Below are 22,108 nucleotides of genomic sequence, written 5' to 3'. Positions count from 1 at the left end.
AGGGAATAAAATTATTATTTTTTCTCTGTTATGCAAAAGATCTGGATATTGGAAGCACATGGCAGACAGGCTGTGTCAGCGGAAGACTCTGGCCAGCAGCTGCCCAGCAGCATGTGCCTTCTCCCTACAAACAGAGGAGCAGAGGAAATGCCACCCTGGGACAACAGAGCAATTCTGCATCGTTTATTTTAATTTTACCTTCCTGTTTTCTCTGTCCCCCTCAATCACCCCCTTCCTTCAGAAAGGAAAGGTTGGGGTACCTCGTGTTCATTTACATTCTGCTTCCCTCTCCTTCAGTAATAGTTCCCATATGCTCCCAACATGTGACTGAAGTCCTTTTGTCTGCATCTCTGATTGTCTCCCTCTTTCTGGGTTTTTAGATTATGTCCCCCAGATTTTAACCCTTTGGGAGCGAGAAACGAACCCCACCAGCAGTGACACCTCCTTTGGGTACTGTGGGTAACTACTGTCATCACAGCTTTTCAGGGCTTCGGGTTTCCATGGTTTCCATGGAAATTTACAATGGAAATTGTGGTTTTGACATTCTTTTCTATGTCTGCCCCTGAATGTCCCATGAAATACAGATGTTGGCCCCCAGTCACCACCGAGTAGCGAACAGGGACCGCAAAGGTCTTCCAGTGTAAAGACAAGCACAGTGCCCAGAGCACTGCTCTGAGGGTGAAGAGTCTCCTTTACCACTTTTTCCTTACTAAAATGACATTTTTCCACACAAAACTCAGTGACCCACAGAGTCACATGGAGCAGGGATGTGTTGGAGCAGCTCACACTGGGATGGTTCAACAAGAGTGTTGAAAGATGCTGTCAGTGAACAGCTACAAGGGGACCAGCATAGGGTATCCTGTGGGAAACTCTTTCAGGCTTCAGAGAAGCACAACTGGGACATCTGAGACTGGCATCAGAGATGGTCAGAACAGCCATTTACCAAGTGATGGCAAACCCTCTGCTAACACACTGAGAGAACCAGAAAAGAACCACCTCCACCAGCTGTGGAGCAGCACTCACAGCTGGCACCCCGGGAACTTTGCCTTATGGAAAAGCATTGCAGGGAGAAAAGAAAACTGCCGGGGAGGGTCCCGGGTTTGGTGTGTGACTTCGGGGCCCCACAGAGGTGCCATCCTGCCTTTTGGCAGCGAGGTGAGACCCCCCACGAGCGCTGTGCTTACCGTCCTGGCAGAGCTCCCCGGCCACGCCGGGCGGGCAGCGGCAGGCGCCGGTGGTGGGGTCGCAGGAGCCGCCGTTCTGGCAGCGGCAGCTCTGGCTGCAGTTGCTGCCGAAGGTGCCGGCCGGGCAAGCTGGGCAGGGAGAGGCAGACTGGGCTCAGCCAGCGGCTGCAGCCCCCAGGGCTGTCCCAGCCCCCCAGGGCTGCCCCCACGGCACACCCAGGGCAGGGGGAATGCGGTTCCCTCGCCCCTCCAACACCACTCACTCTGGTTGCAGAGGGTGCCCGTCCAGCCCGCCGGGCAGTCACAGCCGGTGCCCTCGGTGTTGCAGGCGGCTCCGTTGGCACAGTCCTCGCAGGTCAGGCTGCAGTCGGGGCCAAACGTGCGCTCCAGGCAAACTGCAACGAGAGGCACCGTGGGTGAGAACCTCCCGAGGTGGCCTCAGCAGGTCTTGGGGTGTGTTCACCCAACACAAATAAACTCTGAAGAGTTCCAAGCATGGCACTGGCCCCTGCTGCCCAAAAATGCCCACCGAATTTCTCTGAAAGCGTGTGCTCCCCTCTTGCTTCCATCTCTTCCTCCTCCTCCTCCTCGTAGTCGTCGTTGAAGAGCTGGGTGAATTCATCTCGCAGGATGGCGACGTGAGGGATCGGGCGGATAACGGGGCGCCGACCATCCAGAGCTTCCACAGTGTCCTCCAGGGCTGGAAAAGGGGAGGTGCAGGGCTAAGGAGCTCCAGGCCATGCGGTCCTGGCTCGGCCGGGTGGCAGAGGGAAGGTGCCCATGGCCCCACGGACAAGGCACTTACAGATGCAGCTCCTTCGGTCTTCGTCCAGCTTGTGTCCAATCTCACAGCCACACTGGAAGGACCCTGGCTGGTTCTGGCACATGTGTTCACACCCTCCGTTGTTTGAAGAGCACTCATCCACATCTACAAAACATGGGAGACTCCGGTGTAACGGGAGCAGTCCTCCTGTGCAGGACAGGGGCACAGACATGCATCTGGCCATGCAGCAGTGAGCAGGCTGATGGCATCCTCTCTGCTAAGTATGTGAAGCCATCGACTCTAAAAATGGAATGAAACCACTTCAGGGATTAGGGATATCTGGGTTTCAACATAAAATGTGCTCCATTTCAGTTGCCATCTACACTAATTTTGTAGAAACAGGGGGGTGAGTTTGGCTCTTCCCCTGTGAAATGTCCTTGAGAGTTCTGGTAGTGAGAACAACTTATTAGGGGGATTTTTCCCTACATTCTTCCTCCTAAGAAAGTGACTCATCAGAGAGCTGGCAGGGAAACTGGTATGGGCTGGGAGAAGCTGGAAGAAACGCCTGGCTGCTCGCAACCAGGTAGGACAATTTCTTGTTCTTTTAATTAAAAGCTTCATTAGTCAGTGTCTCAGCAGAGAGGGTTTGCTTGGAGCCCAGTGAGAGGCTGGTACTCACCATCACACCCACAGCCATCCGTGCTCAGCCTGTACCCAGCATGGCAGGAGCACTCGTAGCCCCCAGGGTAGTTGTAACAGTCTTGGTGACAACAGTGAGAACCAGTGTCACACTCATTGATATCTAAATAAAACACAAAGGGTGTTAATACACTGTTAAATCACTCCCTGACCAGTTCTGGTGAGCTTTTACTGAGCCAAATGCCTAGCCAGTATTCCTGAGTTCCTCTTGAATCATGAATCCTCAAGGCCTGTGGGAAGTTCACTGTGGTTCCCAGTTTGAGACTGTTTTTACAGGCTTTTTGTGCTTACACACAAGGTGATCTCAGCTGTAACACTGACTCTTGCTTAGAGCAGTTTCATCAGGGAAAAACTAATTAGTTTGGAAATCATAATTGCTGTCCAAGTATATCTTGAGTGGAGGTTTGAGGATGTCTCCCTTCACATCTGTTTCTATCCTAGCTAGTGTGCTAGTGCAGCCAAGAGAGACCCTCAGAGTTACCTGAGATGTGCCTGTAACTCAAGGTCTGGACCTTTCCCTGCCTTACCAGTGCACGACTTCTGGTCCTCCTCCAGCCGAAAGCCAAAGTTACAGGTGCACACTGGGCCAGAGCTGGTGTGGTGGCACACATGGGAACAGCCTCCATTGTTGGCTTCACAGCTGTTCACAATCTCCATCTCTATCCCTGGAAAAGGCAGACTGGTTAGGGCCCCGTGTGACACATCTGGCCTGTGCCTGCCCTCGGTGCCGCGCCCCAGCCGGCTCCTGGCACCGCATCGCTGCTGAGGAGGGGGATCTGCAGTGGGAAAGGATGGAAATAGCTCTGCACAGAGGCCACTGCTGGGCTGGGAAACGGGGTATAAAAAGAAACCGAGGGATCTCACGCAGCCTCTTAGGGACGGAGCTGTGGAGCAGGCTCTGGACAATCTCTGGGATGAACAGGCTGCGGATGAAACTGCTCCCGCTCCTGCCAAGCTGCAGCGTGTGCTGCCAACCAAAAGTTGGCTCAGCCTCAGAGCAGAGCTGTTCTGGTGCCAGGGAGAAATGGGAGCAGCAGAACACAGCTAACTGGGGAAACATCCAGATGCCTACAGCGAGAATCGTTAGTTCCTGACATGTCAAAAATGGTCGGCACGAACATCAATCGCAGCCATAGATCATCCCAGCTTGGCAAGGGTTCCGTAAACTTGTCTAGTTAATTAAGCTTTCTTAAACTAAAAGGAACTTGTTTCACGGAGTTTGACTCAGTCCTGAACCTCAGGAAAACAATTTCTGCCTTCAAGAACATTGAGTTTTTCATGTGTTCAGGCCCAAGGAGGATAAAGAAAGGCAGCTTGATGCTTCCCAATGGATCTGTGCTTGTCAGAAACAAAAGATGTGCCACAGTGGAGGACTATATTCCAGAGTTCACAACATGATTATCATCCCTTTCTTTCCCTTTCTTATTAATGCAGCACAAGCAAGGTTTTGCACAAAAGAAACATGCAGAAAGGGCAGGGAGAAACACTTCTCATGTGGGAAGGCTGCTTTGTTCTGTAGTTGGCCCCAGAGCAGTGTCAATGATCATGGTGTGAGGCCAGTCATGTTCCTAGGAAGGGAGTTGTGTACATCTTTAGGCTCTTAAATACCATCTCATCAGCCTGGTTCCTCACAGTGCTCTGTGTGATGCCTTTCAAGACTCATTTATGGTCTGCAAAGCCTTAGCCTTGTACCCTTGGCAAGGTCCAGCTGCACAGGTGGAGCATCAGAGCTCCCAGTAACACCAGCTGCCTGCACTGGGACTGCCCCTGTGGTGTACATCTATAAGGGGCTGCTGGTGCTGATAGCTCTGGTTCAGCCTGTCCTGAACGTGCACCAGCTGAACGAAGCTGCACGGACAGCCTGGCTCACTCTTGCATCACAGTGTTTATTTCTTTCCTTGATGGGAACAGATGTGATCCCTTCACTGGCCCAATTCCTCCTCCAGTGACACATCTGCAGCTGACTGAACTTGTCCAACGAAGTCCCCAAGAGCAGAACTTGGCCTGTTTGGAGCCAAATGGCCCCAAATCAATTGCCTAAACCGGCTAAAGTAGTTTCATGACGACTTTTAAGCTCAGACCAAGTTTTTTATCTTGGTGGGGGAGTAAACAGCCCCAAAGCTGCCTGTGAAACTCTTCAGCAAAGACTGCTCTGACTTGGCCCTGACAGTTCAGGGAGGACAGTGACAAACACGTGCAGAGGCCGCCCCGTGTCCCGCAGTACTCACGGTAGCACTGCTTGCCATCCGCCCCCAGCTCGTAGCCCGGGTTACAGGTGCACTTGAAGGAGCCCCGTGTGTTCAGGCACTGGTGTGAACACATGGCCAGTCCGGTCAGGCACTCGTTCACATCTGTGAGAGGTGAGCAAACAGTGAGCAAGGCAGGCTGAGCCATAAACATTCTTCCAAAGGGACTGCTGTTACTAACTTTTGAGGTTTTTTAACTGGTTTCTCGCACCCTGAATTCTTCACTGGGGTCCAGACCAACAGAGACACAGTTAAGAATTCAGAATTGCTGTAGAGCTCCCCAGGAAATTGGATCACATGAAACTGGGGGCTGCTGCAGAGAGCTCGAGTCGGGCTCCTGGATGGACCCAACTGAGCGATCCCTGCCGTGTGCATCCCTCTGCCGTGTTCACACAGAACACCCCCCAGCCCCTGCCACACAGGAGTTTCCCTCCCAGGCAGGAGGGCAGGAGGGCAGGAGGGCAGGAGGGCAGGAGGGCAGGAGGGCAGGGCACTCACCCTGGCAGGCCTTGCCGTCGGGCCCCAGGCGGTAGCCGGGGTGGCACTCGCAGCGGGCGCGGCCGCGGTGGCCGTGGCAGCGGTGCTGGCAGCCCCCGTTCCCGTCGGCACAGGGGTTCCTCACTGCAGGGCAGAGCAGAGCAGACAGGCAGCATCAGTCCACACACACCCCCTGGCTCTCACGGCTCTGTGGGAGAACGGAGCCCCAAGCAGCTGCGCCCGGCAGAGGAGCTGCTGTCTGTGAGAGCCTGTTCTGCACCGGGCAGAGAATCCCTGCTCCTGCCCCTTAACTGCTCCATGGGGCAGGAGGATTTACACGGTGAGAGATCCTGTAAAACCCTCCCAGCAGAAGCTTGGCACGGGCACGTCCCTCTGCAGACATTACGCAGCAAGTGCTGGCAATTTGCTCCGAGTGCTCCTACCCAGAGCTTTGCCAACCTCTGACCTGCTCCAGGACCGGGACAGATGCTCCAAACCCCTCCAACTTCTGCGTTTGTAATATCCCAGTTGTTCCTTTTCCCTTAGCAACTTCACAGCTAAAGACTTCCCCCCTCCTGCCTCTTGAATGACAGCTGCTATGAATGAGGAGATCAACCTTGTGCTCTGTCCCCTTTGGCTTCTCTCCCTCCTGAGCCAGGAGCAGGTCAGCCAGAGAGCTGTCTCCAGGCTGAGGGAGAGGGTCCCATCCTGCTGCCACACGCTGCTGATCCTCCACTCTCACAGCAGCCTGTGCCTTCAGACAATTTCGTTTTTGTTGGCCGCACTCCTCCAGCTCTTCCTATCCCTTGGAATAAGCTGCAGGATATGTCCATGACAACAAAACACACAGAGTTTTTACTGGAAACCCCCCCAGTCTGATCTGCCGGACGTCTGAGCGTGCCGGTGTGTGCTCCCTGTCCCTCAGCTCCCAGATGGCAGCTCTGCCCCCCAGCCCCCCCGTGCCCCGGCACTCACGGACACAGCGCTTCCCGTCCTCCTGCAGCTGGAAGTTGTGGCGGCACTGGCAGCGGTGCTGTGCCAGCGTCACCTGCACGCAGTCGTGCTCACAGCCACCATTGTTCAGGGCACAGGAGTTCACAGCTGGGGGCAGAGGGACACAACGTTTGTCACAAAGAGAGCAGCACCCAGATGAGCCTCCTGCGCAGGACCAGGGCAAACTGCACACTGTTAGGATGTAGAGAATTTAAAACTGGGGCACATTCAGCCTGTGCTCAAGCTACAAGTTCATGGCCAGCCTCACAAATGACAAGTGGGAGGTGTTGCTGCAAAAACCTGTGGGCAGTGCAGGAGAGGCCACTCAGCCCTGTGCCAGAGAGACCCTGAGGATGGGGACCTTGTTCTTTCAAGGCAAGATCAGCTCAACAGTGTTGGGCAGGAACTTCAAATAATTCTTTTTCACCATAAGAGATCCCACTGCTCTCCTGGAAGGTGAGACCAGGACACAGGGGTCTGGTCTAGGTCCTGTGCAGCATTACCTGGCAGGGAAGCCAGGACTCAGCACGTTTCCTGCCAGGCACCCACCCTCTCCAAAGGGCCCCGTGTCAGCGAGTAGGTTTCTCATGTCAGCACATTATTGCTGGAATTCCCATCACTCTGTTTCAAGGCAGTCACTGCAGTTGCAGTGCCACAGCCAGTTCAAGTCATTACTGCCCAGGGAGCTGTGCTCAGGCATATTCAGGTTTTCCTTTGATAAAATTATGTGGAAAACTGAGTTTCTGGCTCTGTGATGAGCAGAAGTCCCATAACAACCCTCAGCTCAGGGCTCTGACCCGGATGTTCTGTGTGAAATCTGGGACATGTGGGCTTGACCAGCAGTGTCACCCAGCCAGAGCACCCAGACATACACCAGCCAGAGCTCTGATTCCATCCCAAGTGCAGGCAGGGAATTGAATTCCCAACTGGTGTTCCTGGCCGTGCCACAGCGTTTCTGTGTGGCCTTGCGCAAGGAGCCCAGAGGATTTCAAGCAGTCAGAAAACAGAAGGTTTTGCCTGGGCTACAGCACAAAACAGACCTCATGACCCAACACGTGGACTCCTTACAAGCCTGCTATCATTAATCAGGCCTGGAAACAGCCTTCTCCTCCCCCTCCCTGCTCCTGTAGTCTGGGATGTCTCTGCAGGATAAGCAGAGGAGCGGGATGTTTAACTGGGATGGGTGCACCTTTCAGTGAGCCAGTGGGCTGAGCCTGCCTGCTTGTTTTACTGCAGCAGGATCCATGGACTGCCAGATAAGCCATCGTGGGGTAATTACACACCTCCACAGAGATGAAAATCTCCTCTTGGACCACTGACTGTCTCCTGAGTTAGTCCAGCTATTCCTTATCCACTGAGCATCTCAGCGACAGCTCCAAAGAGAAGTGCCCCTTGTGGGAATTGGGAAATTGGCCTTTAAAGTCTGTTCTGTCTCTTAGGAGCCACCAATCTGTCACAACATGCTGCCCACCACAGATGGGTGAGTGGGACGGGCTAAACCTGACCCCGGTCTGGGATGGAAGTCCAGCCCCGGTTTCCATCGGCAGAACAGTACAATGAGTTGTGGGCTCACACATTTCTAACCTATTTTTTAAACTCCAGTATAAACTAATGTGCTGGCTCTGAGGAATCTTATGAGAAAGCTAAAAATATCTCTAATGAAAACCATCTTTCCCAGGCTGATCCTTCAGGTGCTCACGGTGCCCTCCGCAACCTCCGGAGCTTTGGAAGCAGGCGAGCCTGGAAAGCAGCTGCCAGAAAAAGTCCCTGCTTATAAAGCACCTCTGATTCCCAAGGCAAGTTGGGTCTGTGCTCTTGTACATTAGTGAAAACAAATATTTGGCTCAGGAGGAAAATAAAGGGCAAAAACGTCTATTTTCTTTTTTCTGCACACAGTTCCCCTGCAAGAAATTAAACCTTAACTTGGAGCTGCAGAGCGCTCTCATTTCAAACATTATAAAACCCCAACTTCCCATTTTATGCTTCTAATTAACTGAACAACATTTGGGGGAATAAAAGCAACTTCATAGGGTCAAGGTTTTGCCATACACAACCTGTGGCTGGAGCAAGAACTCGGGGTTTCTGTCAGCTGTGCTGACATTGTTTCCCTTAATCCATTTGGAAGGAAACAACAGAAACACTGGACGTTCCTGAAAAGTTCTGGGTCAGAGTTACACTACTCAAGCTCTAGCAGAGATGGGTGGTCATTTAAAAATATTCCAATATAATAAAGTGTTTAATAACATATATTCAAAAATAGCCATAAATAATGTGCTTGTTAGAGTGCCTTTTTTAAAAAAAAAAGAAGTAAAACAACGCTGATGCCTGCCAAAACATTCCTTCATCTGGGAAAAGCACTGGGCCAACACAGAACAAGCCAATGCATCTTACATCTAAAATAACCTCCCAGGATGCAGTTATTCAGATGAATTTGAAGTCTAAATAACACCCTCTAACACACAGCTTTTCAGAGTGGAAAAAACTAAAGTCTGGATTCTTCTTCCACACAAGATTTCAGCAGAGAGAAGCACTGTAAGGCTGGAGAGCTTTGTGCAGACTGCTGAGAGAACACAAAAGGTGAAGGAAGCAGTGAGAGTGCAGGGGTCTTGCAGAGTGTTTTCCTCCCTCCTGTGTTTCTTTCTGTGTCACCTCTTTGCTGACAGACCCACTCCTAAAGAGGAACAAACCCCCCGAGCCTCCCCTGGAGGGTGAAGGGGCCAGTGCTGTCCCAGCCATGGTGGGGCCACTCCAGACCACTGGGAAAATGGGAACCAGAAGTTCTCCTCTGTCAAGAAACAACTGGCACCACTGGCTCTACGTGAGCCATACAGAGCCAGTGGCACGGGCACGATGTGCAGCCAAGCCACGAGTCCTGTGCTGTCACACTGAGCCATCGCAGTGACACTGATGGGCAGGGGGCTCCTGCACCACCCCACTTGTGCTGAGATGTGAACTAATTCAATAAGAGGCAGAAATAGCAAGACAAAACAACTAAAATTGTTTTGGGTGTCTTTCCATCAAAGCTAGGGCCTTACATTCCGGGTCTCCTTAGCTGGCTCCTCAGAGTCACAGCCAGCAGACCTCGCTGCTGGCCTTGTTTTAATTACTGCTCGGGTTTTTTTCTGTTTACAGAACCACTCTAAAAATATTTCCATTCCCAGATGCTTTGCTGAGCTTAACGTTTCTGTGACTCTGCTGCCAAATCCAGTGTCATCTTGTACATCGCACACATTTTTGTAATTACAGCTCAGACAGATTTTCCACAGATGATATTTCAGCGTCTGCGAGAGGGACACTCCTTCCATCTCCTCTGTCTGAGGGGAGTGCAGTGCTGCTGAAAGATGCTGCTCTGGGATTCTGACCCTCTCAGGGCTGGGAAATGGATAAAGAGGGATGAAAAAGACGTTGTTACTACTGACTGCACGTGGGGAAGTGCGTCTGTGCAGAAGCCACCTAACACAGGAGCTGATTTAATACCTGATCTCTGCACCCTCCAGCTGCCCTTCTGACTTCTCCTCTCTCCCATCTGTATCCCCTTTCTTTCAGATCCAAGTGATTTGCCACCAGAAGCAGTGAGTTGATACCCCAAGAATAACTGCAGGCAGCTGTAACTAGAACTGAGCAGGATGTTCCCTTTTGCAGCATCACACAAACCCATCACTACCAAGAAATGGCTGAAAAATGTGTGACTGGGCAAAGAATAGGTCAAATTCTCCAAAATGTAGAAGTTGTCTGCAAAATGAAAAGCCCCAGCAAGCACACATGGACACTGACCCTCTGCACACACGGTTCAAGCCCACACAAACCCCCTGCACAGTCCTCCTGTTCATTGCATCGCTGCCGTATTTGAGATTTCTTCATTTGAAGTTCTCCTAATATAAATAGGGATCCATCATGTAATCCCAAACTGATTTATCCTAACCTCAGACAACTTCCAGAAACATGTTGTGTGTTAATACAGACCATCTCTCCACTCCACAGGCCAACAAAAGCAATTGGCTCCCACCGAATCCCTTGCCTTGGCCTGGCCTGCATCCCTGCGCTGAAACGCTGGAGGAGGACCCGGAGATGTGCTCCCTGCCTCCTGCCCATGTGGTTCTGATAAACACAGAGGTAATTCCAGGACGTGCAAGGCCCCTTTTTGTTCTGTTTCACTTTCAATAGAAGTGGCTGCTCCTCTCCTCCCTCCCTCAGCAGTGACCTGCTGTATCTGAACCACAAAGACGCAACAAAGGAATCCTGCCCAGCGGAGCACCCGGAGCACCAGCAGTGATGGAGAGATGGTGTGAGAACTGAGCCACAGGTTTTAAGGTGGTTGTAAGCTCGTTTTGTGCTCTCCTGAGTCACAAGCCCAGGTACCAGCTAGCCCTGGAAAGCTGCCTTGTCCACGCCAGCACATTTTGGGGGAATTCTGGAGCATCCCACTCCAGGCAGTGCCGCCGATTCATCATCGGAGCCTGTGTGGGCTTTGCGGGGATCAGAAAACATTTAAAAAATTAGATCCATGCTTTGATGGACCTTAACTAGAAAAAATCACTGCAAAAGGCTCTTTCTCTCTCTAAAACTTCTTGCTGGGGCTGCCAGCAGCTTCCTACAGCCCAGCTCCATGCTTGTCCCAGCACAGAGCCGGGAGCCTCCTGCAGCCTCTGAGGGCAGGGAGCTCCAGAGAAGAGGAGGATGGATGGATGGATGGATGGATGGATGGATGGATGGATGGATGGATGGATGGATGGATGGACGGAAAAGGCTCGCTGTCTCCAGTTCCCTTCATTCCTGGCCTATTCCTTGTATTTAGTGGCAATATTTTATATTTTAGCAGCATCTCTCCAGAAAATGAGAGAATATCATCCCAAACTGCTTGGATCAGTTATCCCTAATCCCTCCCAACAGACCATGTCACAAGGCAACCTGACAACTGTGGGTAGAATAGGCAACCACAAACACCAACAGAGGAGTCACTTCTGAGCCTCTGCTCTGTTCTGAGCTTTCACCACTCTGCACAACTGGCTTAATGGATCAATACAGAGCTATAGGAAGGTGTGATTTATATACACATGTACAGACACAAATGTGTAAAGAACAAAAGCTACCAGTCCTGGAAGGAGAGAGACAGAGTTTTGGTCCTGCTCTGTTGTTATTTCAGAAACACTACTGGACAACCATGCAGTGAGAGGCTTTTACTTGCCCTGTCTGGTCTGCATCTACTTTCCCACATTTTCTTGATCACAGGGGCACCACCAAACTCGACACAGATCCTGCCAGCTCTGCTCCCCAGAGCTTCAGGAACTGCCCCACGTCCTCCCGTGGATCAGGTTTCATGAACAGAGACCCCCACTTTTGGCAGATGAATTCCAACACTGCACATTATGGCAAACAGTTGCTCAGGAATTTAATGCAAAGCAGGTTTGCAGTGCTGGGTGCAGGCAGCAGGAGCAGGGCAGCCCTGCCTGCCTGGATCCCACGGGAACGCTCTGCCTGGTACAGCCACCCCAGCAGGTAAACCTGGAAAAGGTTGGGAATTCCTTTTAAAGAAGAGATTCCTCCCTATGGTGATCCATTTTATCCTTTCCTCGAAAACTGCTGCACCTTCTGGGGCTGGCTCTGCTGAGAACTCCTGATTCCAGTTTGTCCCATGTTTTATTCCAGGGGCGGAGGCGGCAGAATCTCTGCACACCACAAGAAAGGGAGCTGCATATTCCAGAGACAATTAGGAGATGACAGACCACAGCACACTTACATGTGAGCGGCAGCAGCCCGTCACCACCGACACGAGAGCTCGAGTTCAGGGCTGGAGCAGAGGGCTGGGATGGTTGGCACTGTCCTTTACTTGTGATCCTTCTGCTTCTGGATTTTTCCAGCAAAACATGGGGCACTTGGGGAACCAGCACCTTCAGTCTCACTGTGCTTGTTTGGGTATCATCATGTACTGGAGGCAGCTGTGGCCAGATGTGCAGCTGTGCAGAGCTGGGCACAGTGGGTTCAGCTTCCCTGGATGGCTTTTTCCTGCTCACATCACCCTTCCCAACTGGAACACTCAGGCTTGCACAGAAAACTCTGGAGCGTGACTGTGCTCTGAGAAAACCCAGCAAACGGCCCCTGAAATGCCACTGCCCGGGAATTCTTTCCACTTGTATGAAAATATCCCTCAAATCACGGAAAAATGTGTCAAATAAAGCTGTGAGGGAGAAGTGGTTTAATTAAAGCAGCAGCAGATGCTGGAGGCAGGCTCTGAGTTCCAGTCAGTTCCACTCTGAGCCTCCAGTTTGGGGCAGGCAAACAAATATTTCAAGAAATTGGCCCAAACCTGGTGCCTGGATGGGAATGTTTGGACATGCACTATCCAGGCAGATGCATGACCATCATTCCAGGGAAGAGGTTTTGGGATTATTATGGCCACAGTCCCACACACAGCCACACTTACTGTCAGTTGTCTGTCACACCCGGTGTGGGGAAATAGCTGAGGTCAAAATGAAGCCTGACTCGAACCTCCTCATAATCTAGTTTATGTATCTGCTCTGAAAATGCCATATCTGATAAATCCAGAACCAAAAGCAGAAGCACCAAAGCACTGAAAGTCACTTCTCCTGAACCAGAACAAACTGGGGAACTGCAGAGCAGCCACAGCTGTACCTGACCCCCCAGAAGAACAGCAAATGCTCTGAACCCAGCAACAGAAACATGGTGGGGAAGACAACCAGGACACAAAGGGACATCCACCAGCATCATGCCATGGTCCCTGCACAGAGGGCAGGGAGGAGTGAGGAAGCCAAGGCAGGTGTTTTCTGTACACTGCCATGGATTCACCAGCAGAAAAAGGCTACAAGGGTCAGAGGTGCCCGGGCAGTGCCCAGGCAGTGCCCAGGCAGTGCCCAGGCAGGGCCCAGGCAGTGCCCAGGCAGGGCCCAGGCAGGGCCCAGGCAGTGCCCAGGCAGGGCCTTACCGATGCAGGTCCTGCCGTCCGCGTGCAGGCGGGAGCCCGGCCGGCACTCGCAGTAGTAGGAGCCCAGGGTGTTCACACACCTCTGCTGGCAGCCCCCGTTGTGGACCTGGCACTCATCCACATCTGCAAAAAAGAGAGGGGGACAAACTCAGAGGGGTGGGCATGGGGGGGGCTGGGGTCAGCATTATTGGTCCTCTGCTGCCTGACTCCAGACCTGGGGAACAAATGCAGAGATTGGCCATTTCCTTATGTTCCATCAGCCAAGCTGTTCACGGAATTTCAGGGACAAGCCCCCAACTGGTGAACAGCAACCAAAAAAAAAGCATCTTATTTGTCAGTCAGCATAAACCTTCCCCGTCTGGTCACTTCGCAATGGTCACCTTTCCCATTCGCTCCAAGCTGATGGATTAACTCATATTTTACACTTTTTTGCTTTGGGTCTATTCGTGTTTCTCTGCACTTTCTGCACCTTCAGCCCCCCCAGCCAGCGAGGGGGCCACACCAGCAGCAGGACGATCCAGAGCCGAGCTGAGTGATCCTGCCATCCCAGCCACACTGTTACTGACGAGATAAAGAAACATTTCCTGAGTGAATCACGGCAGGGCGTGGACCCGGCCCTGTCCTTGCATGCCAGAGGTGCAGGAACCTGCCCAGCACCGCAGCCCCCAGCAGCCCCCAGAGCCCAGGCTGCTCCAGGAGCGAGCTCTGGCTCACCTACAGCTCCCCCCAGGGAGCCAAAGGGCACCAAAAACCACGGGGAAAGGAGAAACTCAGCCTCGACTGAGCCCAGGGCTGTAATTTTACATAAATCAGATTAATTGCCACAAAAATCAGCGAGCAGCAAGGAGAGGTCTGGTCAGGGCCGGGATGGGAAGCGAAGTGCGGGAGGTGACGCCTGTGTGTCCTGGTGTTCCTGAGCTGCACAGTAACAACACAAAATTACTGTTTTCTCAGAACACTTCTCATTGCAAGGCTTCTCACTGCTTAAAACTTTAAAGCCTAAGGCTCAGAGTTCATGCAAAGCCTCTGCCCTTCCTGTCCCAGTGACTCCCAGCAAAGTCACAGTGCCCTCTGCCCCGGCCATGCCAGGCTCCTCCTGGGAGCTCCCACTGCAGCTGTGGTCTCCATTAACCCAGAAAAAAAGGCTGATTTCTGTAATGCCAGCCCTTTGCTCAGTCCAGTGGACTGAGCCTTTTAGAAGGTTTTGGTATTTTCTTCCTGTTTTTTCCAAGGCACTTGACTTTGAAAGAAAGGAAAATGAATAGATTTTTGAGGTGAAACATAAGTATTGAGTGATGCTCTCTGAAGAGTGAGCCAAAGCCAGAGTGGCTTTTTAGGGGGAAAAATGCTGTGGTGTGAGGCTGAGATGCCGGGCAAAGCAACCTAATCCTGATTAAACAATTTTCCTCTGCGAAGGCTTTAAACACTTGGGATGCTGCAGAGCCCTAGAGCCCCTGAGGCACTCGCTGCTCATCTCCATGGGCAGGATTAGCTATTAATACACAGAACTGGCTCTGTTTGGCTCAAGAACAGGAAAACTGGGGTTTGGGAAGGTTTTATATAGCGTAGTAAAGTTTTCTGTCTGAATTTAAATGACTATTCCACTGCTTCCCTTCAACTCTAATCTGAAACCGTAGAGAATTTACCGTCCAAGAAAGTTAGTGATGTGTTGAATAAACTTCTTACTTTCACCCCATTACTCACACTCAGTAATTTTACATCTCCTCTCTCAATGTCTCCTCTTCCCCCTTTGTACTTTTCACCCTCTAAATCTCTGTGATTCCAAAGGCTGTCCCCACCCCAATCCCCTCTGCCTCATCCCCTCTTGGCCTGGGAGAGTGGCCAGTCCTTCCTCACACTGTGGCTGTAGAACCACCCATCACCTTCACTGCCACGTGCTCCCACATAACCCACCACATCCTGTTGGCCCTCCTGGAGCCTCCCTTATCTCCTCTGCAGTGCCAGAGACATTTTGAGACATACCCTGCATGATGGTGTGACCAAAATAACACTGTCCCCGGGGACAGGGAGGGGGCAGACCCACCAGCCACCCCCAGCAGTGGCAGCTCCTCCAGCCTGTCCTGGCATGCCCAAGGCTTGCCAGTGAGTGAGTCACCCAGGAACAGGGACGGGAAAGCAGCAGGAGCTGATCCCAGGGCCAGGAGGAGCATGGCTGTGAAGGGTCACGTTGCCCTTGGTGCACATCTTGGCAGCAGCACGACCCGAATCCCTCCGTGACACTCCGTGAGCTGCGGTTTGGGGCACGGCGGGGTTATTTTCCTACTGGAGAGCTGACAAAATCTGGTTGAAATTAATATACCAAAGGAAGCAAATGAGAAGCATACAGGCTTCTCTTCAGCTGACTCTGAGCAAGCCAGAGCCGTGCCAGGACGGATTGTGCCAAGCCCATGCCCTGCCTGCTCTGCCGTGCCAGCACGGACACGGCCGTGGGGACCGGCCAGAGCCCACGGGGGCAGGAACCCCACGCAGCAAGAGCTGGGGAGTGGGGCTTGGATCACATCCCTGCCGTGTAAGGAAACTGGAGTTCATGTCCTCATCTGCAAGGACACGGGGATCAGCAAAGAACCAGCCAATGCTCTCATCAGCCTCTTCCCTGAGCAGGAACAATCCATCAGGCCCCAGACACCAGCTACGTGGGCTAACACGGGTCCTGCTGCCATCAAACACAGGGGAGAGGGACACAAGAGCGAAAGGAGATGGCTTTGGCTGAGTGCACTCCCTGACCACGCTTGGGTCCCTCCAGCAGGAACACTGATCTGTCTCCAACCAGAGCTCCCTGTCAGGGGAAAGAAAGTGGCAGCAGCAGGTCTGCAAAGTATTAAATATCTGGTATGGAGGCAGTTTATCTCCTCTGCAAGGCTGAGGAGGAGGGGATGGATCCCAGCTGGAAGCACAGGCAGCAGACCCGCTGCCGAGGGTCGCTCTGTCTGGCCGAGCAGCAGTGCCAGGCTCTGATCCCTGTGCAATTAGCCCGGATTACAGAGCAGGGCTGCGGGGAAAAGGTTAATTAAAATCCATCGAGATGAGCATGTGTGGGATCCGGTGACTTTATCTTTCCAGTACCGGTTTGTTGAAGCTAACTCAGCAATTTTAAGAAGTAGAGACTGGAAGGAGAGGACCCAACAGCAGCACACTGGCTGCCAGCTCCCGGACAGGGGGCACAGCATCACTGCTGCCATCCTGCAGCATAGACATGATTAGGAACCCAGGGCATTAGAAAAAAAACCCCCTCTGCACTATTTTGGCACTTGCACATATTGCACAGCCCCTACCGTGAATAACCTGGAGATTTTGTGTGCCCTCTTACTGCACACTCCCTGTGTGCAGACAGGACTCGGCAATGGCAAATACCAACAATGCAAGGATGCCACAGGAGAGGACGATGCCTCAGGTCCCCTCAGCTACCCTGAAAGCCTTTCCCTCCTCTAGGTTGAGGAAGGAGGGTACTAGCCTCAGGCTGGTCTCAGCTGGGCACGTGAGTGACTCAGGGAGGGCAGAAGGAAGGCCATTTGGGCGGTCAGAACACCTCCACACCCTCAGCTTTCATCTTGTCCTAAACTAGGAATTTGGAAAAGCCTGAAGGCTCTTAAAGAGCTCCACGGAATTACTGGAACTGGCATTCCTCCTGCTGCAGCCTCTCCTAGAGAGGTGGGAGGTGCCCACAGCTTCCCCAGGCTACCTGTGCCATCCACAGGAGCAGATTCCAAAGACACTTCAGGAACGGAAGCATTGGCTTTGCAATAATCCAGTGAAGCGAAAATGCATCAGGGAGCTGGTTTGCCTCAGTCCTTGGCATTGTCCTCAGCTCACCTTTCCCTGCCCCCGAGCACTGTGGCTGGGAGAGTCACTCAGCTCCCCCTCGTGCTCCCACCTCTGTCTCTGGGTGGGTTTTAATTAGGGCATTACTCAGCACAGAGCAGAAGTGCACGTAACAACAAGCAGGCAGCCTGCTCTGGACTTGCTGCTGCTCTCACCCACTCCAGCCTTCTCTCAGCACTCTGTTTTACCCTGTTCCCTGTGCAAGCTGCCTCTCTGCCTGGAAGATGCCCCTGTGCAGAGGCACAGTGGCTTGGTCCCTGTGCTGCACTGTGGGAGCCAACGGCACAGAGTGAACACCAACACATGCCTGGGAATGGTACCCACGGGTGGAAAGGCAGGTCACTATTGAAGGAGCTAATGGAAACTGTGATCAAACACCAGCCACCAGCTCTGCTGTTTCCTGGCTGGTTTAGAGGCTCAGAGAGGCAATATCACTGCACCAGGTCTACATCACTGGGATGATTGATTGCAAGTCCCATCGGAGCACAAAGCTCCTCCTGTAAGGGCAGCTGTGTAAGGACACAACACCCAGCGCTGCCATCAGCCATTGCACCAACACCAGGACCCAACAGAGCCCTGTTTGTACACACAAGGCATGTTAAGGCACTCGAGACCTCAATGAAACCTCCCCTGTTACTACACAAACCCCCTCTTCACTCTCCCGTCACACAACAAAGCCGCCGGTGACGCGCACACAGCAGAGCCTTGTGCCCTGGCAGCTGCTTCGTGAGGGGACACGGCTGTGGGGACGTCTGTGCTGTCTGGGTGGGCAGACAGGAACACTCTGCAAGGAGACCAGCACACAGACCCTAAAAATCACACCAAGAAAACATCTGGGACCTTAAAAATCACACCAAGACAATGTCTCCTCCTACCTGTCAAAGAAAAGCTCAAGCAGCAAAGAAAAAATTAACCAAACCCAGAGTGATACCAGTTTAGGATGAGCCACGAGATGGATGAACACCAGGAAATTCCCTCGGCCATGCAGCCTCACAACAAGGCAGGATAAAACCACGACCATGCACAGAGATACCTGTCTGCAGAATCAGGATCCGGTGAATTCTGCATTAGAGAAAGGAAGGCTGGAAGTTTATATTCCAGCCACAAAGCTGGATCTCGGGAGTTTATCTTGGAGAATTACAATGAGCCAATACAGTTGGATGGAGACAGCAAACACAATCTGTGTTTGAGACAAACATCTGATCTATAAATAACAAAGCAGCAACTCGCCCTGTTTCCGAAGGTCTGGCACATCTCACATCTATCCTGATATCACTCTATAACCGACCGCTTGGGGCATTTATTTATTAGCATTATCTCACGATGAGATAATGCATTCCTTGATGTCTACATTACGCCCAAGCATCCCAAGTCTTTAGTGACCTCCACAGATCCTCCAGTATTTCCTAAATCTTCACAAACCTTTCCTGCCATGAAAGCAGCCAAGAGCACACAGGGGAGGAAACAGGGTGTGTGCACTCACTGAACTCACCCCGTGCTCCGTGTCCCCATCTACCATCTCATGGAAGCCAGTGCACCCACACGTGCAACAGGAGCACCCAGGGCTCCATCCCCTCCACCTGCTCCGTGGGAAGCTCTGCCTGGCCAAGTGCTTCCCACACTGCAGCAGGCTGGGAATTGCTTCCGACAGACACTGCTGAGTCTGCAGAGAAGCGATCCCTAAGACATGGCTGCATCCCCAGCTGTGCCCAGCTCCTGGTTCTGGTCAGTGCTGCCCAAGGATTCCCCCTGCACAAGGGCCAACAGCGAGGAACAGTGAGTCTGTCCTATGTGAGACTGCTGTGCAACACTCACACAGCCCAGACAAACCCACAGCCTCACAGAGGGAGAAAGGCAGAATTTTTTCATGATAAAACAGTATCAAATTTCACTTTTTGCCCCGGACTGGGGTAAGATCTTTTGGAACCAGGGAAAAAGCTATTCTACACACCCTAGCAAAATGCATTCATTTGGTTTTTTTAAGGAATGTGGCACAGGAGCTATCTTTAACCCAACTGCACAGCAACCGACAGGAAGAAACTCCTGTTTTTCTCCCCCTCTGCCAGAAGCGACTTTTCAGGGTAAGAAATGCACTGAATAATAATAACAATAACAATAACAACTACAACAACAACGACAACAACGACAACAACAACAACAACAACAATAATAATAATAATAATAATATGTAATAGCACAAAGAAACAGTGCAAGCACAGGCAGATGCACAGCCAGGTCACCAGTCTGTCACTTGGGTGGCCACCAGCCTGGGATCCCCACTCGACAGCTGGGGGGTGTGGGGACAAACCCCTCGGGGAAGAGCCCTGCCCGGCCACACAGAATCCCAGAAGAGTTCGGGTCTGAAGGGACCTCTCCAGGCCACCTGGCCCCGCACGTACCTGGCCGCAGGTCGGGGTACCCCGCTCGCCCCAGGTAGCAGGGGTAGCAGCTCCTCCACAGGTAGCGGTAGTGCTCGCCGGCAGAGCCCGGGATGCCGCCCAGGCAGCCCAGGCACCAGAGCAGCGCCCAGGGCCGGCCCATGACCGCGGCACGGAGCGGGGATGGAGCGGGGATGGAGCCACAGGGAGACGGGAAGGAACAGGGATGGAGCGGGGCCAGGGAGAGAGGGAGACGGGAAGGAACGAGGATGGAGCAGGGCCAGGGAGAGGGGACAGAGCGAGGACGGAGCGGTTCGAAGAGGGGACGCAGACGGGACGGAGCCGGCCCGCAGCGGGACGATGCGGGCGGGGATGCGCGGGGCGGTGCGGGCGGCTCAGCCGGGGGAGCTCAGCCGGGGGGGCGGTCCCGCTCCGCCCCCGCAGGTACCGCCGGGCCCGGGAGCGCCCGCGATCCCCCTGCCCGCGGGGGGAGCGCTCGGGACGGGCGGGGGGTTCTCCCCACCCCGCCCTCGGGCGCTGCTGGCACCGCGGCGCAAAGCCCCGGGATGCCGTCGGGGGGCACGGCGGGACGGACAGACAGACGGACAGACAGACGGCTGCACGGCCTAGGTGCCCACGCGTGGCGAAGGACCCACTGCGGCACCCCCGGCTCCGGGGCCAGAGCTCGGGCGGATGCTCCGCCGTGAAAGAAACCCGCGGATTTGCCCCAAAACGGGGCTGAGGAGGGATGGAACAGGGGCACGGCTGTCCAGGCTCTCCCAAGAGCCCCAGCGAGCCCACTTCCACCCGGGGCAGCGTGGGGGGCTCCAGGGTTACCCCAAACCGGGAGTTTTTCTCTAGGGATGTGCCCCGTTACCATCACACCTCCCTGAAACCCGCAGATAATGAAACAGCCCCAAAGAGCAAATCTTCGCTGTGCTGTTCTTAAAATAAACCTTTGTCACCAAATTTAAACTGAAATGAGGAACAGCCACTGTGAGCGCTCCAAAGAAAACCATAATGCTCATAATATTCCTGTTTCCTGCAAGACGGAGCCTAGAATTTTATTTTACCTTTTTCATTAAACAAGAAGTAGGAATAGCTTATTGGATTTTCCAGAGGCAAGCTCAAAAGCCTCATTTAACATTCTGGAATGTTTTGAAACAATGTGCTCGCAGGGCTGAGCTGGGGGGAGCAGGCCCTGCTACTTTGGGACATGTTCACAGTATTACTTGGCCATAGTAAAATTCCAAATTAAAACTTGTGGTTTAGGCTGCAATGAATAGCATTCCACGAAAAATTTTGAAACAAGCTGAATCCAGGAAGAAAATAAGGATTTTATGCTATTGCTGCAGCAGTTTCCAAAGGAAGGTGGACTCCAGTCACGAGTCTCCTTTGCTGATCATTCCAAGCAAGAGCAGCTTCCTAATGTTTCAGGGACCACTGCTGCTCATCTTAATATTCACACAAGGCAACAGCCCACATGCTTCTCATTAATATTTTGACTTCAACAAAAATATCTGACCCAAAAATTTGTCATTTAAACGTGACCTCTCTGAAGGAGGCTGCAAACGCATGGAAATGGTCTGGAGGAGTCAAGCCTGATGTGCCCCATCCCACGAGCTGCTCAACACAGGGCTGCACAGTGGGGCTGCCTGGGTGCCCAGGGAGATGCTCAGTGCTGGGGGAGCGAGGACACAGAGCACAGGAGGGGAAATGCCAGAGGGGTATCACTGGGAGGCACCAGAGGTTCTGCCTGTGCTCCCCATGTGCACAGACGTGCTGCTGTCCTGCGAGAGGCCACTGCCAGATCCACCAAACTCCTCAAGCACCCAGCAAAGGGACCTTTCCCCTGGCTCCACAGCCTGGGAATTCCTTCTGCCCAGGCACAGCCATTTCCCAAAAAAGGGCACTCCTCCTCACCCTGCACAAATGAATGCAACCTCTGTGACAAACTTGTTTAATGCCCTGCTTTCTTAGACTGCAAAAAGACAAGGGTGAGAGGCTCAGACTTTCCCACACAGCTCAGAGGTGCAAACGCATCAAAAGCACATCAGGCTTGAACAGAAACTGAGTCCTGCTTATGTCATAAGTTATGTTTGGCCAGGTCAGAGCCAGCTCCAGCTTCCTTGTCACCTAATTTACTTCAGCTGATTAAGTACTAAGAGTTGGTTTGAGTATGGCAACACATTCCAATCAGCTGCAGGTCCTTCCTTCTTCCTGGGGACTGAGCCAGGACAGCACCAACATGCAGAGGGCTCCTTGAACAGGGACCAAGCTGGGCCACACCTCTGCCTCTCATGGAATTTCATTCAGACTCAGTTTCAGTGTTAATAAATTCTTCTAAGAACCCAAACAAATCAGAGCTGACAATGTGGTCCTTCACACCTGGAGACCGAGTTAAGTCCTGGAGTTAATTCATCCCTGCACAGACACAGGTCAACAGCAGTGCTGGAATCTTCACCCAAAACCAACCCAAACCCTGAACCACATTTCTTCTGACATTTGAAGAAGTCTACAGTTAAAAGGAAATGGCCAAAAGGACACTAGGAAAGCAGTCCAGAAACACACAGGAGGTGGAACATGGA

General features: G+C 52.6%; 1 protein-coding gene across 2 annotated transcripts in view; it reads right to left on the bottom strand.

The window, feature by feature from the left end:
- The window catches only part of MEGF6 (multiple EGF like domains 6), a 73,146-nt gene that overhangs the window by 14,765 nt on the left and 36,273 nt on the right, over positions 1 to 22,108 (bottom strand). For both annotated transcript variants that reach the window (XM_064678350.1, XM_064678351.1), the window contains 10 exons: positions 13,303 to 13,425; positions 6,345 to 6,470; positions 5,391 to 5,513; positions 4,875 to 4,997; positions 3,174 to 3,311; positions 2,627 to 2,749; positions 1,990 to 2,112; positions 1,714 to 1,884; positions 1,448 to 1,579; positions 1,185 to 1,313 (listed from right to left, as the gene is read on the bottom strand). In XM_064678350.1, coding sequence (XP_064534420.1) covers positions 1,185 to 1,313; positions 1,448 to 1,579; positions 1,714 to 1,884; positions 1,990 to 2,112; positions 2,627 to 2,749; positions 3,174 to 3,311; positions 4,875 to 4,997; positions 5,391 to 5,513; positions 6,345 to 6,470; positions 13,303 to 13,425 — 1,311 coding nt within the window. The remainder of the gene's footprint in view (positions 1 to 1,184; positions 1,314 to 1,447; positions 1,580 to 1,713; positions 1,885 to 1,989; positions 2,113 to 2,626; positions 2,750 to 3,173; positions 3,312 to 4,874; positions 4,998 to 5,390; positions 5,514 to 6,344; positions 6,471 to 13,302; positions 13,426 to 22,108) is intronic.

Source organism: Pseudopipra pipra, chromosome 22 (assembly GCF_036250125.1).
Source record: "Pseudopipra pipra isolate bDixPip1 chromosome 22, bDixPip1.hap1, whole genome shotgun sequence".
Taxonomy (NCBI): domain Eukaryota; kingdom Metazoa; phylum Chordata; class Aves; order Passeriformes; family Pipridae; genus Pseudopipra; species Pseudopipra pipra.
Note: the sequence above shows the minus strand (reverse complement) of the source record. Positions and strands in the feature narration are given on the sequence as shown.